This window comes from Euprymna scolopes, chromosome 2 (genome assembly GCF_053919585.1).
Source record: "Euprymna scolopes isolate OS-2025 chromosome 2, ASM5391958v1, whole genome shotgun sequence".
Lineage (NCBI taxonomy): Eukaryota > Metazoa > Mollusca > Cephalopoda > Sepiida > Sepiolidae > Euprymna > Euprymna scolopes.
Window position 1 is genome coordinate 127,756,841 of NC_136483.1, and position 18,793 is coordinate 127,775,633.

Below are 18,793 nucleotides of genomic sequence, written 5' to 3' on the forward strand. Positions count from 1 at the left end.
ACTTGAACACATCCAAGTTGTAGTCCGGTGGGAAGCAGGCAGACGGAACAGAGTTCCACAGGCGTGCAGTTCTAAGAAAGAAACTTTGTTCATTGAATCCGCGTTTTGATTTAGGCACAGATATAGAGTGGGGGAAGTTTTTCACAGTGGATTCAGCTAGACGGGTGTTTTTCGTGAAAGATTGGCGAGGGGGGACCAGAGATTGGAGTTCAGACGAGCACCTGCCATGGAAATAACGATAAAACAAGGATAGGCTCACGTCTCTTCTGTGCGAGAGAGGTTGCAGGGTAGAGAAAAGGGCATCCCCCACTAAGCCACAAAGTCTATTTTGTACTCTTTCAAGGCAGGATAGGCTGTTTTTGGCAGCTCCTGCCCAGATATGGCAATAGTATTCCATCCTTGGACGTATTTGGCTTTTATATAGATAGAGAATTGCATCAGTAGTGAGATATCTTCTGGAGCGGTAGAAGGATCCCACCATCCTTCCAGCGACCTTGGCACAGACTTGATGTACGTGTTCGATTTCAGATCAGGAGTAAAGGTCAAACCCAGAAGCTTGTCAAAACACGGGGCCTCACCTAGACGAGAGCCATCCATCACAATTGATGCAAGATTGGGATCAGAGCGTTGATGATGTAAGGATAGGAGTTTGGTTTTGGATGCATTAAAGGTAACCAGCCACATCTTCCCCCACTGAACCACGTGCTCGAGATCAGAGGAGAGAGAATCAGAGAGAACTTTGTCATTACAGCCTTTGATGTGTTGCCGTAGATGGTCCTGTCATCAGCATAGATGTCAACGAATGATTTAAGTATGTGTTTAGGGAGGTCATTGATGTAGATCAGGAAGAGAGTTGGGCCCAGGATCGACCCCTGAGGGACTCCAGCATTTATATTGCAGGCCTCCGATTTTTGTCCATCTACCACTACTCTTATGAGCCTATCGGAGAGAAATGATTTAATGATTGAGAAAACATTTCCAGTTAAACCGTAGCAGGAAATCTTGTGAAGTAGACCCTTATGCCATACCTTGTCAAAGGCCTTTGATATGTCAAGAGCAATTGCCCTAGAAAGGAAGCCTTTGTCAAGAGATTCACTAATCCTGTGGGATATAACCGTCAGCACATCTGCGGTAGATCTTGCAGAGCGGAAACCATATTGTGTGTCACTAAGTAGGTTATTCCTGATTTTGATGTATGAGGTTCGGACAACCCATATTTCTAAAACTCATTGATGCTTTTGCCTCTGATGACTTTTTAGTCCAGCAAGGGACTTGCAAACAAGGCCACAAATAGAACATGAATGTGGATTTAACGCTGCAGATATTGGTGCGGCTGCTAGTCATTTTGCTCTTACTCTGTTTTCTTTCAGTTGCCTTAAGATTTCAGGTTGAAACGTCTGGAGACCTTCAAAACACCTTGATCTCCATCCTTTTCGGTCATTCACCTCATCTTCAAGACTCCTGTATGGTATGTTCAGTGTAGACAAGTTACTCTTCGACTTGTCCTTGTACCTAAGCCAAGGACGTCCGACAATTCTTTTACCACCCTCAAATTGACTCTACATCGCAATTTTCTGAATTCTGTCATCGGGCATCCTCAATACATGACCAGCCCACCGCAATTGCGATTGAATAAGGAATGATTCAATGCCAGATATGTTGCATTTTGTGAATAATTCGGCATTTGATACCTTGTCATGGAGGCTAAGACCACATATGGAGCGTAGACAGCTTTTATGGAAAACGTCCAACTGATTAATGTGATGTCTGTATAGGGTCCATGACTCAGATCCATAAAGAAGAATGGAAAGAACAACAGCACGGTAGACAAGGATTTTTGTGTCTAGTCGAATACCCCTTTCGTTCCACAAGCGATGGCAAAGATTTCCAAAGGCAGAAGTGGCCTTAGCAATCCTGTTGACAATTTCATCATCAAGAGAACCGCCCTGGTTCACCTTGCTACCAAGGTAAGAAAAGGACTTGACATAATTGATATCATGACTGTCGACTTTCAGCTTGCGTGCAGGAAATCTATACTCTGGTGGATTTTGCTTTACGCCTTCAACTTGTTTTGGAGTAGGGTGTGGCTGATGCACTACCTCAGTCTTCCTTATGCTAATTGTCAGGCCAAAGGCCTTGCACGCAGCTGAAAATCGATCAAGAAGAACCTGGGCTTCTTCAAAGGATGTGGCTACCAGTGCGGCATCGTCAACGAAGAGCAAGTCGCGAATAATTTCGGTACGAAGAAGAGTCTTGTCCTTAAACCGTTGATGGTTAAATAAGCCACCGGATGACCGAAATTGAAATTTGACACCAGTGTCCAAATCATCAAATGCATGTTTCAACATTAGTGAAAAGAAGAGCGCAAAGAGGACTGGCGCCATTACACATCCTTGTTTGGTCCCATTCATAACATCAAATAGATCAGACATCATACCATCTGAGACAACATTGGCCTTCATCCCCTCATGAAAGGAAATGATCACGTTCAGCATGTTTTCTGGAATACCAAGCCTTCTTAAAGTTTGCCAAAGAGCATCGCGATTCACAGTGTCAAAGGCTTTCGTCAGGTCAACAAACACCATATACAATTCCTGATTTTTCTCACGGACCTTTTCTGCCACCTGACGTAAGGAAAATATCATGTCAATAGTGCCGCGAACCGACCAAAACCCACACTGGGACTCTGGATACACCTTATCAACGAGACGATTTATGATTCGGTTTAGAATGAGCCTAGCCAGAATCTTTCCTGCAATTGAAAGCAGAGATATCCCCCGATAGTTGTCACAGACATTCTTGACTCCCTTATTTTTGTAGAGATGTTTGATGCAGGCATCTTTGTAGTCCTGTGGAACTCGGCCTGCTTTCCATATCTTTACAAAGAGAGCATGGAACTTTTTTACCAGCACATGCCCACCATGCTTGTACACGTCAGGTGGAATTGGATCCTTTGGTGATGGGGACTTGCCAGAAGCAATTTGTTTGATTGATTCCCATACCTCCTGATAAGCAGGTTCCAATGACAATTCTGGAATATCTGGATTTTGAGGAATAGAGGACACAACATCGCTGTCAATGACAGATGAGGTGTTTAAGACAGTTTCAAAGTGCTCCTTCCAACGATTGAGAATATCTAATTTATCAGTCAGCAATGCCTCTCCATTGGCTGTGCTTAATGGGGAAGCACCACTTTTCTGAGGACCAAATACCTCTTTCAGACCATCATAGAAGGCTTTCGTGTTCTTGCTGTCAGCAGCTCCCTGCAGTGCAATTGCCTTATTGTACCACCATTGTTCTTTCATAGCTCGGAGAGCTCGTTGTACCTCACCTTTACACTTTTTGTAGGCTGTGTGCTTCACTGTTGAGTTTTTGTCCTCAATCCAACATTTGTGAGATGAGTGCATTTGGTTAATCAGTGCTTTAACTTCATCGTCACTTTCGTCAAACCAATCCTGGTGTTTTTTTTTCGGTATTCCAAGGACTTCTACTGCTACAGCTTGAGTTGCTTCTCGCAATGCTTTCCAAGAAGATTCAACATCATCAGTTACATCAACACCCTCAAGGTTTTCATCAAGCTTATTGGAGAGCTCAGTTCTCTTTTCCCTGGATTTAAGAGGCTGCACATCAATGCGTTTGGGGACTGTTGATCTTGTAACTCTGTGCCTTTGCACATGCAACGACAGTTTACTTCTGAGAAGGGCGTGATTCGAAAGATAGCAAGAAGTGTGGAAAGAGCGAGTGATTTTGAAGTCACTCATATACTTCCGCTTTGTTATGACGAAGTCAATAAGATGCCAGTCCTTTGAACGAGGATGCATCCATGTCGTCTTCCGATGCACAGGTTGTTGGAATATGGTATTGGTAATACAGAGGTCAAACTCCCTACAGATTGTAAGAAGTCATAAACCATTTGCATTTACCTTGCCTATGCCATGATTACTAAGTACACCGGTCCAACACGAGCATTGAAATCGCCAGCAAGAACGAGTTTATCATGGTGTCAAACTCTGGAGAGGACATCACAGAGGGTATCGTAGAAGTCATCCTTCTCTTGATCTGAACTGGCTAACGTTGGGGCGTAACAACTAACTAGCATCACCCTGGTATTTCCTTCTAATTCTGGGGAAAGAGTTTCCACATGATCAGATATGCCTTTGGGCAAAGATGATAAGGATTTTGCCATCTTGGACTTGATGGCAAAACCAACGCCTGATTGGTGGGGTTCATTTTCTGCCTTTCCTGACCAAAAGAAGTCATATCCACCCTTTTCCTGTTGAAATTGAGAATTGCCAGGCAAGCGAGTTTCACATAAGACAGCAATATCAAAATCATACCTCTGTAACTCAAGAGAAACAAGGGCTGTCTTGCGCTCGGGTGCAGCATCATTATCCTGGAGGGTACGGACATTCCAACACCCTATTGAGAGATTCTTTTTTGAGGTTTTTTGTTGTATTCTATTGTTTTGACTGCGCAACTGGATAACCAGACAGCTGCAGCGGGCTGCCAAGTTAAGTGGTGAGCAAGCTATTTTTTAGGGCTCCTTTTATCACCCCCTCCCCGCCACAGGGAAAGCAGTGCTATCCCTAAATAGGGCTGCTTTGTCCCTGATGGAGGACACGAACAGCACAATTGCTCACAGGTTTGTGCTAGAACGGCCATCTACCATCAGCCACCACTGTGCAGAGATCCGGCTGAGGACTTCCAGTAATATCCTTTACCTGTCCCCGTCGCTTTCACTCCATCGCCAGTGGACTTCTTGCAGGACAGTGTGAGGTTTTCATAATGAAATTATGATAAGCTGTCAGAAACCCACACAAATGACTTGATTTAAGTGGTGAAGGCTCGTGTAGGACAATCCACACGTTTTGGAACTGTTGATTAACTCACTCGGTGCAAACCAATTGCCACAGAACAAGCAGACAACAGCACTCAGGTTTGATGTAAGAGTTTCCTTCTCTTAGTGGTATAACTGCGCCCCCAGACACCAACCTGATAATTTCCTTGTACTGGCGCAAATATATATACATATATAAGTATACATATACATTGATGCCAAGCTAATAAAGAACCTAGATTCCAGTAAAGCAACTGGCCCTGATGGCATCCTAATTATAGTGTAAAAAAAGCTTCAACCAGAACTTGCTCCCATACTTACAAAACTATTTAAGCGCTGCCTTAAGGAGAAGTGCTTTCCGACTCCCTGGAAGACCTCATCAGTTTGCCCTGTATTTAAGAATTCAGGTGATAAGTCATCTCCCTCTCAGTACAAACCTATAAGTCTCCTGTGTGTTATGAGTAAGTTGCTGGAATCCAGATTAAACAAAGAAATAGTCAACCACCTCAGCAGGAATAACCTTCTTAGTGACACACAATATGGTTTCCGCTCTGCAAGATCTACCGCAGATGTGCTGACGGTTATATCCCACAGGATTAGTGAATCTCTTGACAAAGGCTTCCTTTCTAGGGCAATTGCTCTTGACATATCAAAGACCTTTGACAAGGTATGGCAAAAGGGTCTACTTCACAAGATTTCCAGCTACAGTATAACTGGAAATGTTTTCTAAATCATTAAATCATTTCTCTCCAATAGGCTCATAAGAGTAGTGGTAGATGGACAAAAATCGGAGGCCTGCAATATAAATGCTGGAGTCCCTCAGGGGTCAATCCTGGGCCCAACTCTCTTCCTGATCTACATCAATGACCTCCCTAAACACATACTTAAATCATTCGTTGACATCTATGCTGATGACACGACCATCTACGGCAACACATCAAAGGCTGTAAATGACAAAGTTCTCTCTGATTCTCTCTCCTCTGATCTCGAGCACGTGGTTCAGTGGGGGAAGATGTGGCTAGTTACCTTTAATGTATCCAAAACCAAACTCCTATCCTTACATCATCAACGCTCTGATCCCCAGCTGGCATCAATTGTGATGGATGGCTCTCGTCTGGGTGAGGCCCCGTGTTTTGACAAGCTTCTGGGTTTGACCTTTACTCCTGATCTGAAATGGAACACGTACATCAAGTCTGTTGCCAAAGTCGCTGGAAAGATGGTGGGATCTTTCTACCGCTCCAGAAGATATCTCACTACTGATACAATTCTCTATCTATATAAAAGCCAAGTATGTCCAAGGATGGAATACTGTTGCCATATCTGGGCAGGAGCTGCTAAAAACAGCCTATCCTGCCTTGAAAGAGTACAAAATCGACTTTGTGGCTTAGTGGGGGATGCCCTTTTCTCTACCCTGCAACCTCTCTCCCACAGAAGAGACGTTGTGAGCCTATCCTTGTTTTATCGTTATTTCCATGGCAGGTGCTCGTCTGAACTCCAATCTCTGGTCCCCCCTCGCCAATCTTTCACGAAAAACACCCGTCTAGCTGAATCCACTGTGAAAAATTTCCCCCACTCTATATCTGTGCCTAAATCAAAACGCGGATTCCATGAACAAAGCTTCTTTCTTAGAACTGCACGCCTGTGGAACTCTGTTCCGTCTGCCTGCTTCCCTCCGAACTACAACTTGGATGTGTTCAAGTCCAATGTTAAGAAATTCCTAATGAACCGCCCCCTTAAGTAAACACTTCATCAAATCTCCACACTAACGTAATGTACTTGCAATAACCCTTATCCCTGAGTGGCTTCCGGGCCTTGATAAGTGGTGATCACTGTGTAAAAAAAAAACAAAAAAACATACACACAAACACACATGATGCTAGTTGGCCGTTGACCCCGAAAAGGGGTTCATTCGCCCTTTGAAAGATCTTGTTTTTATCTTTCAGGGAGACTAGCCGCCCTCCTCACCAAACAAGTCTGGTGGGGGAACCAGTTTAGCCACCGGTGACCCGACCATGAGGCAGGTAGTACTGGGTTACATGGTACCAGTAGCATATGACATGACCTGACAGCATATATGAATATATATATATGAATATATATATATATTCATATATATTAAATTGTAATTCAATGAATTTTAAAAAACTCTCATTGAAATGAAATGAAGTGTTTGAGTTTCATATCAAAGAATTTTTATTATTCTAAGCAAGACAAAGAATGCTTTAGAAAATTAATCTCCTTAACCTATAGGGTTTCGATGTCTACCATCTCATCAGAGGAGAGAAAATATTAGCAAATAGTTATAAAGGTATGCACCCTATTTGCTAAAGTCAGTGAGACATGGAAAGTCAAAGTGAAAATAATGCATTTATCAGAAGTCCTGTATCAGGAGGATTTGTAGAAAAAGGATATGAATGTTTTTTAGATCCAGCTTGCTTGGTAAAATCCATGTTATACGTTCTCTACATCCGTTTGGTAATAATGTCCAAGCTATATATTGGGTAATCCGCATAGCTGTGTAGATATCCGAATCGGGCAAGTGTTTGTATAAATTTGTTTGTGGGTCCAGCGATAATAATTCAAAGTCTGGTGGAAACCTTTTCATTAGAAGTCTATATTATTTTTAGTGGGGCGAAGTGTTAGGGAGAGTAGGTAGTGGTAAGTGGAAGGAAGTGGAGTGAAACATATGTGCATATTCATCCCCATATACATATGAACACACATATACATACATACACACATACACATACACAGACATATATATATATATATATATATATATATACATATACACATATGTATAAACTTATATATATATATATATATATATATATATATATATTAATTTTCGAGATTAATTTTCTAAAGCATTCTTTGTCTTGCTTAGAATAATAAAAATTCTTTGATATGAAACTCAACCACTTCATTTTATTTCAATAAGATTTTTTTTAAAATTTATTGAATTACAATTTAATTTATTTGCTCTATCTTGCATATCGAGCAATTCCTGTTTAGATGGGATAACTTATAGAATATTACTGCCAGTAATATTTTGTAAACCTACAATCTCACGTTTCCATAACAACTGATTGTTAAAAAAAACTATTCTGATGAATATATGAATATATATATATATATATATATATATATATATATATATATATATATATATATATATATATATATGAATATATATATATGAATATATATATGTATATATATGTATATGTATATATATATATGTATATATATATGAATATATGTATATATATATGAATATATATATATATATGAATATATATATATATATATATATATATATATATGGATATATATATATGTGTGAATATATATATATATATATATGGATATATATATATGTGTGAATATATATATATATATATATATGGATATATATATATGTGTGAATATATATATATATATATATATATGAATAGATATATACATATGCATATATATATGAATATATATATATGAATATATATACATATATGAATATATATACATATATGAATATATATATATATGAATATATATATGAATATATATACATATGAATATATATATATATAGGAATATATATATATATACATATATGAATATATATATATAAATATATATATAAATATATATATATATGAATATATATATATATATGAATATATATATATATATATATGAATATATATATATGAATATATATGTATATGAATATATATGTATATATATATGAATATATATGTATATGAATATATATGTATATATATATATAAATATATATATATAATTATACATATATATATATAATTATACATATATATATATATAATTATACATATATATATATATATATATATATATATATATATATATATGTATATATATAATTATACTTTATTGCATAGATTAAAGATAGGAATATTATTGATTTATTTATGGATGAAAATTAATGTCATGTAAATCAAAATTAATTTATTGGAACAAATTTCATCTTAAAATGGTAAAATGACTTACATGGCACCCTGTATATATATATATATATATATATATATATATATATATATATATATATATATATATATATATGGGGGGGCGTGCAATAAGTAATGCCCCTGACCCACTTCCAGTTGTCTGATCGAGCTGAAATTTTGCATGTGCAATGATTTATATCTTTACGGGTTATGTGAAAAATTACAGCCCTGAACTAATTGTGGTATCTGTTTTACAGGTGTTTAAACTGAGTCAGGTGTGAAATGGAGCCTATTGAATGTCGAGCAGTGATCCGGTTTTTGTATTTTAAAGGACTCACACCACAGGAGACTTTTGATGAAATGAAAGAAACTCATGGTTATAATGCCCCATCATATGACCTTGTAAAACGCTGGCATCGTGAATTCAAGCATAGCCGGAAGTCTGTGGAAACAGCTCCTATACCTGGTCGCCCTCGCCCTTCTACCATTGATGAAGCATCTGTCCGTCAAGTTGAGGCTGCCATTGTGGAAGATCGGCGCATTACTATTTGCTAAATAGCCCAAGATGTCAAGATTAGTACAGGGTCTGTGGAAACTATCATTCATGACCATTTGCATATGCATAGGGTATCTGCCAGATGGATTCCCAGGTTGCTCACACTATTCCAGAAGCGAGAACGCGTCGAGTGCTCGAGGATGAATTTGGAGATGTGCCAAGAAGATGAGTCAAAGTTTTTCAAAAGACTGATTACACAGGATGAAACCTGGGTCCATCACTATGATCCAGAGACCAAAGCCCAGTCAATGCAGTGGAAGCACTTGGACTCACCACCTCCAAAGAAGGCAAAGGTGCAGCCCTCCGCTGGCAAGGTCATGCTCACAGTCTTCTGGGACCAGGACGGAGTAGTGATGACAGATTTCCTGGCAAAGGGTACCACAATTACAGGAGCCTATTATGCTTCACTTTTGAGAAAATTAAGGGGAGCTATCAAAATCAAGAGGCAGGGCAAGATCAGCAAAGGTACTCTACTCCTGTAGGACAACGCTCTGGTCCACAACTCGCATGTTGCCAGATCTGAAGCACGGGCGTTTGGTTATGAAATCCTCTCCCATCCTCCCTACTCTCCTGACCTTGCACCCTCTGCCTTTCACCTCTTCCCAGCCATGAAGTTGTTTTTAAAAGAAAAGCGTTTCCCGGATGATGCAGCCTTGATTTCTGAAGTCACGTCGTGGTTGGAGGACCAACCTGGGGTGTTCTACAAAAACGGTCTCCAGAGCTGTATCAAACAATGAGAGAAATGCAAAACTCTGGGTGGTTCCTATGTAGAGAAAGACTAATAACTGTACCAAGTTTCATTGCTCTACTGCTATGGGAAGTGGGTCAGGGGCATTACTTATTGCACGCCCCTCTTATATATATAATCATATTGACACACTGATTCTTGTTAGGTCACTGACATTAAGGAACGATGCGCCTAGCCAGTATCAGATGGTTGACCATTTGAGAATACTAGGTGTTGTATATATGCACCAGTACTTAGAAATTTCCAGGTTAGTATCTGGGTACGTGTTTAAAACCACTAGGAGAGATGCACCATCAATCTTCGTCAAGACATGCATCCAGGAGAAGGAAAACTCTGGTGTGAAACCTGAGGTCTACTGTCTGCACTGTTCATGGCAATCATTTGCACTGACTGAGTTTAGCAGTTGTAGCAAAAAGTGATGTTTCTACACTTCATCACTATATATAAATCATCCGTGTGAATTTTGGACAACTTGTCTCAACCTTATACGTTGGAAATCAACAGGAAAGTTCATGTGTGTGTGTTTGTCATTGACATGAACACTTGTGACTCTGATGTCACACAAAGAATGAGAGGAGGCAATTTCAGTAAAGTTTGACGAGAGATCCCCCTTTCTTTTTTTCTAATCTATTCTACATGCTGATCATATTTATAAAAGTCCAAACACATCATCCCAGGGGTTCCCAACCTTTACTATACCATCCCACCCCTTCAAAACCCTTGATATATGTTCACAGTTTGAATGTGAATATGTACATGTATAGTCTGAGATATGAGTGTTTGTGAAATGCTGTGTCTATGCACTGTTTAAAGGTGGCCATTCTCTCCAAAATAGCAGCAATCAATTATATGTGTAAATTGTAACTTTTTAAATTTCTCACCTCTAAAGGGTGTAAGTACTCTTGGTGTGGAAGCATTGAAATTCCAAAAAGTCAACTGTATAAAATTTTTTAAAAGGTTTCAATTCTCTTTCTTTGTATGTCAAACCCAAGATGATACTGATGAGAAGCAGACACGTGTGGTCAAATAAAATGCTGCTTTCTAAAATCCCTTTATTCTCTTTCGTTTTTGTTTTTTTCTGTTTCTTTTCAATATCTCAACTTTTTTTGCTTTAAAATTTCTTTCTTTTTTTTTAAATTTTGTTCAAAAAATCTTTCCAATTTCATTCTAGCTGTTTTTCTTTCTTATCCTTTTTCCTTTTTCTTTCTGGTTCTCTCGTTCTATTTTCCTTTCTCATTCTCTTTGCATTTTTTTTTCTTTTTCGTCTTCTTTCTTTTTTGTTTCTTTCCAACTATATGCTAACTATATATTCTATTTTCAATTTTATTTACATTTTTATTTTTTCCTTTCTTTTGTTTCTTTTTTAAGCAAAAAATATTCTAATGTATTTTTCCCTTTCGTTTTTATGTATTTTTATTCAAATTTCTTTTCTTGCTTTCCCAATAAGTGTAAAAAGTTTTTCATTTTGTTGTTGCTGCTGTTGTTGTTGTTGTTGTTGTTGTTGTTGTTCTTCTTCTTCTTCTTCTTCTTCTTCTTCTTCTTATTATTATTATTATTATTATTATTATTATTCAGGTTTCTGGTGTTTGTATTGATCAGCCTCTGTTCCAGCCATATCCATCAGAAATATTTTTCCAGCAATATGAGCCATTTAAAACATATAAAGTTCCTTTAATAATGAAAAACAATGACAAGGTAATTTATTTCATCCTTCTTGTCACAACTCAAACATCTCCTCCTCCCAAAAGGGGTAGATTTTAATCGTTAAAATGAATACCCAAAATGTCACTTTTGAAACTAGTACCTTTTAGATGGTATGATCATTAAAAAAAAACAAAAAACTGTTGAGCAGTTTCATCTCGGAACTGGAATTCGAGAAAAACATTAATTTTCACCTGTTTAATAGCCATTTCATGTTAGTCTCAATCTAAAAAAAAATGCCATTTCATAAACACACATTTATTTGTTCACTTACATATCATCAAACATGCTAAGAGGGGGATTTTGAGTACTAAAAAGAATAATGAAATTATTTGATTCAATGCAAGCAACATAGCAATGAGTGTTACTGTTTTGGCTGCATAACGTGTCAAATGTAGCAGAAACGAAAAGTATCAACTCGATAAGTTAGAATTAAAGCACATATAGGTGAAGACAGACTTGACAACAGTGTTTGCATAGATTAAATCTACAATTACAGAGGAGAGCAGACCAAGAGAGCAACAGAGAGATCCATGTGTTGACTGAAAATTCTAGAAGACATAATAAAAGAATTTAATTTACTGGTGAAGGTTAGCATTGTGCCATCGGAGGCTACTCTGGAAGATGTTCTCACAAGAGTTGAAGGAAGGTGGAAAGCTATGTGCATTGTTAAAGATGTCAGAGCATATTAAGGAGACACTATTCTTTGTGAGAAATATTGGCACAAATCTCATGAAGTTGTGTGCAAAAATAGAGAATGCCAATAATGCCATTTGATTGTTTCTATTGTGTGTATAGAAGTACACATGTAGAATTCTTAAACAATTCGAAAAGATTGGCATTATCAAAATGGAGCATCTGTGTCACCGGTTGATTGTGAACCTGACAAAACCATAGTGTGAGTACTAAGAGAAGAAACAAGAGCAGAGATTGCAGCTTTGTTAATAGTTAACTATTATTGGACATGTGTCCAGTAGAAATGGACCTAATAGATACTTGCACAGCATTCAACTCATAACAAGTCAAGGCAGTGCTTAATAAGTCAAATGTATGAGAGTATTATAGGGCTCCATTTTAGCCTATGGCTATGGCATTGCTTCTCGACACTGCAGGACTTTGTTTAGGAAAAAAGAAGAACTCTGCATGATATCAAGTGGTATTTCAGTACACGTGAAGGAATTCCTTATTCCTGAGAATGAAACAGTGATATGGTTCAATTTAGGTTAGAGAAAAAATATTGCTAAATCTGCTTATTATGAAACACAATGAGGCCCAGAAATATTGACTGGTCTACAATCACAGAATAATTTTGATTGTAGATGAAACCTCTCAGTACTTCCCAACATGGCCTATATATGAGTTTAAGTATTCTGTTGCCCATATTAGCACAAAAGTTAAAATATAAGTGCATGTATCAGACAGTCAGAAATTCCAAAAGAGAAGTCTTCTCTTACAGTTTCTCACTTCTTTTTCTCCTAATTGACTTCATAGGTTTATTTATAATCATATCTCCATAATCTTGTGATATCTGAGGCTGGCACATTTATATCAATGTCAGTAAGCCATTAAATTTATTCAAGCTAAGTGTTTTCATTTAATTATTTAAAATCCTCATTGAGTTTCTTCTATAAAATGGTGTGAAGTAAGCTGTGTATCTTCTATATATATAAAAATGTAACTGTTGGTTCGTTCGGAATTAATTGTCTAAAAAACCACTGGACGGATGGATTCCACGTTTTGGTAGAATATGTTTACTATATCCATGTGTGTTTTTATATATTTCTTTTTAATTATAACATTATACTTAATTTTTCTATGATAAATAGGTGGATTTCTTTGTACCGAGAGGCCATTTTTTTTATTTAGGGACAATTATTTATTACTGCTTCCTGTCACGTGACCAGTGTTACAATTTAGCGGTTTTTCTGCTAGATCTGGAGATTTCGTTTACAATCTAGCAGGAAATTCTAGAAAATCTGGAGGTATTTGGCACCCACACACCCACCTTAGATTATTAAAAAATAAAGAAAAGCGCTTGAAAATACTTTAAAACATAAAATAAACTCATTCATGTAAGTAAAAAAAAGTAACATTTATTGCCTTTGGTAACAATAATTTATTGATTATTTGTTTTGTTTTTCACCTTTTTTTTCGACTAACCATTCTTAAATCTCACTATAAAATCGATTTTTCCAAGTACATTTTAGGTGGGGGGGGGCATTCCAACCTCCGAAGTTTAGTTTAAAATACGATCTAAAAGTGTAAAAAGCAAGAAACAACAGCAAAAAAAAAAAACAAATATATAACAAATAAATATTATCAAAGGCAAGATAAGTTACTTTTCTGCCAAACTGGATATATTTTTCGTGTTTTTATTCAATGTAACATACTTATTCAGCTCGAAAAACATACAGTGTTTACAGATGTATTTGAAAATTCAAGATGGCGTCTCACACCCTCTTTAACACCGTAAGTATGGAAAAAGGTGTTATAAATAAAAAAAACTATACAAAATACTATTAAAAACCCACCGAATATATGTCAACCTATGTCACAGTAACATGTATTGAGTGAGTTTTTAACAGTATTTTATCCGGTTTTTTATTTATAACATCTTTTCCAAAACTTACCGTGTTAAAGAGAGAATCAGACTCCATCTTGAATGTTCCAATACATCGGTAAACACTGTATGGTTTTCGAGCTGAATAAACATGTTACATTGAATAAAAACACGAAAAATATATCCAGTTAGGTAGAAAAGTAACTTATCTTCCCTTTGATAACATTTATTTGTTATATATTTGTTTTTTGACAACTTTTTCGAATCTATGTGTACAGTAATACAAACCCATAGTGAGAAAACACGGAACATTATAGAGTTTTTTTGGGGGGGAGGATTAGCGATTTTTGAAAATTTCAGACGATAAGTTAAAAATCTAGCGATTTTCTGCACATTTCTTTCTCCTGATCTCGCGGGTTTTTTTTAAATCTCAGTTGACAACATTGCATCACTAAAAAAACACTACAGGCTTAATGTAAAGAGAATGTGTTTACAATATCGGTAAATTTTCAATGGGTTTAATTACATGATTATTGATAATGTAACCATGTGATTGAACTTTAATTTAAATTAACCACACGTGGTCGCAAAATGAATGCCGACGCTCAAAGTGTATACACATTTTGACTCCTCCCTTTACTTAAAAATTCACCAAAAATCAGGAAATTAACGAATTTTAATGAAAATTGCAGTATTTTTCAAATAATGATCGCAGAATATAATGAACTAATTATTTTTACTTAACTCTTAGTGAAAATGTTTTATTTTGTTTAAACAAAAAATACCTTTACTAAAGTTATGGTTTTCAGTAGTAAATAAAAAACGCAAGAATTTATTTTTGCTTTTTTTAAAGCATCGTAATTTGTAACAATAAAAAATAATTTTTACAGTAACATTACGAAAAAAGCCCCTAAAGTCCGTATTAATGAATTCAATATAACTCGAAGAAAAATGAATTTCTCACATACTATTCAAAAAATTAAAGATTCAATTAAATTCCTATTTCAGTCACCTAAATTATTTAGGGTTTTTTTTTTTTTTTTTTTTTTTACACAGTGATCACCACTTATCAAGGCCCGGAAGCCACTCAGGGATAAGGGTTATTGCAAGTACATTACGTTAGTGTGGAGATTTGATGGAGTGTTTACTTAAGGGGGCGGTTCATTAGGAATTTGTTAACATTAGACTTGAAGACATCCAAGTTGTAGTCCGGAGGGAAGCAGGCAGACAGAACAGAGTTCCACAGGCGTGCAGTTCTAAGAAAGAAGCTTTGTTCATGGAATCCGCGTTTTGATTTAGGCACAGATATAGAGTGGGGGAAATTTTTCACAGTGGATTCAGCTAGACTGGTGTTTTTCGTGAAAGATTGGCGAGGGGGGACCAGGGATTGGAGTTCAGACGAGCACCTGCCATGAAAATAACGATAAAACAAGGATAGGCTCGCAACGTCTCTTCTGTGAGAGAGGGGTTGCAGGGTAGAGAAAAGGGCATCCCCCACTAAGCCACGAAGTCTATTTTCTACTCTGTCAAGGCATGATAGGCTGTTTTTGGCAGCTCCTGGCCAGATATGGCAACAGTATTCCATCCTTGGATGTACTTGGCTTTTATATAGGTAGAGAATTGCATCAGTAGTGAGATATCTTCTGGAGCGGTAGAAGGATCCCACCATCTTTCCAGCGACCTTGGCAACAGACTTGATGTACGTGTTCCATTTCAGATCAGGAGTAAAGGTCAAACCCAGAAGCTTGTCAAAACACGGGGCCTCACCCAGACGAGAGCCATCCATCACAATTGATGCCAGCTGGGGATCAGAGCGTTGATGATGTAAGGATAGGAGTTTGGTTTTGGATGCATTAAAGGTAACCAGCCACATCTTCCCCCACTGAACCACGCACTCGAGATCAGAGGAGAGAGAATCAGAGAGAACTTTGTCATTTACAGCCTTTGATGTGTTGCTGTAGATGGTCGTGTCATCAGCATAGATGTCAACGAATGATTTAAGTATGTGTTTAGGGAGGTCATTGATGTAGATCAGGAAGAGAGTTGGGGCCAGGATTGACCCCTGAGGGACTCCAGCATTTAGTTTGCAGGCCTCCGATTTTTGTCCATCTACCACTACTCTTATAAGCCTATCGGAGAGAAATGATTTAATGATTGAGAAAACATTTCCAGTTATACTGTAGCTGGAAATCTTGTGAAGTAGACCCTTATGCCATACCTTGTCGAAGGCCTTTTATATGTCAAGAGCAATTGCCCTAGAAAGGAAGCCTTTGTCAAGAGATTCACTAATCCTGTGGGATATAACCGTCAGCACATCTGCGGTAGATCTTGCAGAGCGGAAACCATATTGTGTGTCACTAAGAAGGTTATTCCTGCTGAGGTGGTTGACTATTTCTCTATTTAATATTGATTCCAGCAACTTACTCATAACACAGAGGAGACTTATTGGTCTGTACTGAGAGGGAGATGACTTATCACCTGAATTCTTAAATACAGGGCAAACTGATGAGGTCTTCCAGGGAGTCGGAAAGCACTTCTCCTTAAGGCAGCGCTTAAATAGTTTTGTAAGTATGGGAGCAAGTTCTGGTTGAAGCTTTTTTAACACTATAATTGGGATGCCATCAGGGCCAGTTGCTTTACTGGAATCTAGGTTTTTTATTAGCTTGGCGACCTCATGCACGGATATTTGTAGGTTACCTAGCTTGGTCTGTGTTATAGGAGGAAATATGGGGAGTTGATGGCCTTCGTCGCATAGGGTAGAATTAGCTGCAAAGTTCTTTGCAAATAGTTTGGCCTTGTCTGACGCTGACGAGATGACCTCTGGTCCATTGATAATGGTTGGGATAGAACGCACACTTCTGTTCAGGATCCTATTTGTTATTTGCCAAAACTGGTGAGAACCAAGCCGCTGATTAGCTACCTTGGATTTAACAGACTGGGCATATAGCTCTCTTGCATTTTTTATTACTCTTTTACAGTGGTTGCTGGCAGTTCTGAAAGCAGCTTTAGTCTCAGTGCATCTATTACGTTGGTAGCTATGGAAAAAGTGATTTCTGTGCGCGATAGCAGCAGCACATTCTGGGGAGAACCATGGCTGGCTTTTAGGTTTTTGTTGGAATTTTTTAGATGGTATGAATTGGTCAATGCCTACAATTAACCATTCGGTCAGATCTGATACTATAGAGGACACTTCCTTTTTAAACATGGAGTGCAGAGGTAAATCAGATATGAATGTACGGAAGCTATCCCAGTCAGCCATAGAGTATCGGTATACAGTACGGTGGAGGGGTACGTCTGGGGGCTTCTTACATTTCGTTTTTATCTTAACTGATATGACGGAGTGGTCAGAGGATCCTAGAGGAGAATGAACGGTACATGAGCATAGCTCAGGGGAAGTTGAGAGAAAAGGTCTAAGAGGCTTGCATATTGATTGGGTGTATCGGGCACACGGGTGGGTTCGCGAACTATCTGAGTGAGGTCATAAGCAATGGCAAAATCATGACAAAACCTCCCCTCATCATCTGTCTTATTTGAATGGGTCAGCCATTCCACGTTATGGACGTTGAAGTCACCACAGATGTGGATGTTAGCCGAGGGATGTGAAGACAGTATGTGGTCTATTTTCTCAGATATGCTCTTAAAGATAGTAACTCCGCTGTTGTGGGGCCTATAGAGGGCAAATATAAATGCAGTGGTGTTAGCAAGTGCAACCCTGAAGCACATATAGGGTAAATTAGGATCTTCTCTAGAGATATCCCTGCCACATGGGAAGCCATCCTTAATGTAGGCACATATTCCATGCCCATGGCGATCTTGGGTGTCAGATTTAGCTGTTAAATTGGAGTATCCATTAATTATGAACTCATCTAGGGAAGTGGTCGGCCCTATTCCAGTTTCACTTAAAAATAATATGTCCGGTTTCGTCTCCTGTAATTGGGTTTCAACCTCTGAAAGGTTGGAACGTAGACCCCTGATATTGGAGAAGGAGACCTGGTAGTAGTGGTCTACGCTGGAAGATGGGGTTCTAGGTTTAATCAAGTTTTTATTCTGGAGATATTTCATGTTGAGGTTTTGGGATTTGTGGAATAGGTCGGCATACTTGGTTAGAGCAGTACAGAGAGGGAAAGTAAGAGAGAAAAAGACAGGAAAAATTTTTTATTTGTAGCACACGAAAAGGTAAAGCCGTAACAATTACCCACTAGTATGGCATCGAGAGGCCCCACCAGAGACTACTGCATGGTCCAGATCTACTCACCAAATGGCAATACAGCAGTCCCAGTACTTTGCGCCTGCTGATAGGACAGCCTCCTTAGTGGTTAATCCAAGGTTCGGGTCCCTGACTATCAGGCGGATAACGTCAGCCCAGACAAAACGTTTACCTCCAGCACCCTTACTAGTG

General features: G+C 38.0%; 1 protein-coding gene across 4 annotated transcripts in view; it reads left to right on the forward strand.

Annotated features, from left to right (window-relative positions):
• LOC145295994 (hydrocephalus-inducing protein-like) overlaps positions 1–18,793 on the forward strand; it is an 865,028-nt gene that overhangs the window by 99,105 nt on the left and 747,130 nt on the right. For all 4 annotated transcript variants that reach the window (XM_080141978.1, XM_080141990.1, XM_080142009.1 and 1 more), the window contains exon 4: positions 11,709–11,828. In XM_080141978.1, coding sequence (XP_079998104.1) covers positions 11,709–11,828 — 120 coding nt within the window. The remainder of the gene's footprint in view (positions 1–11,708; positions 11,829–18,793) is intronic.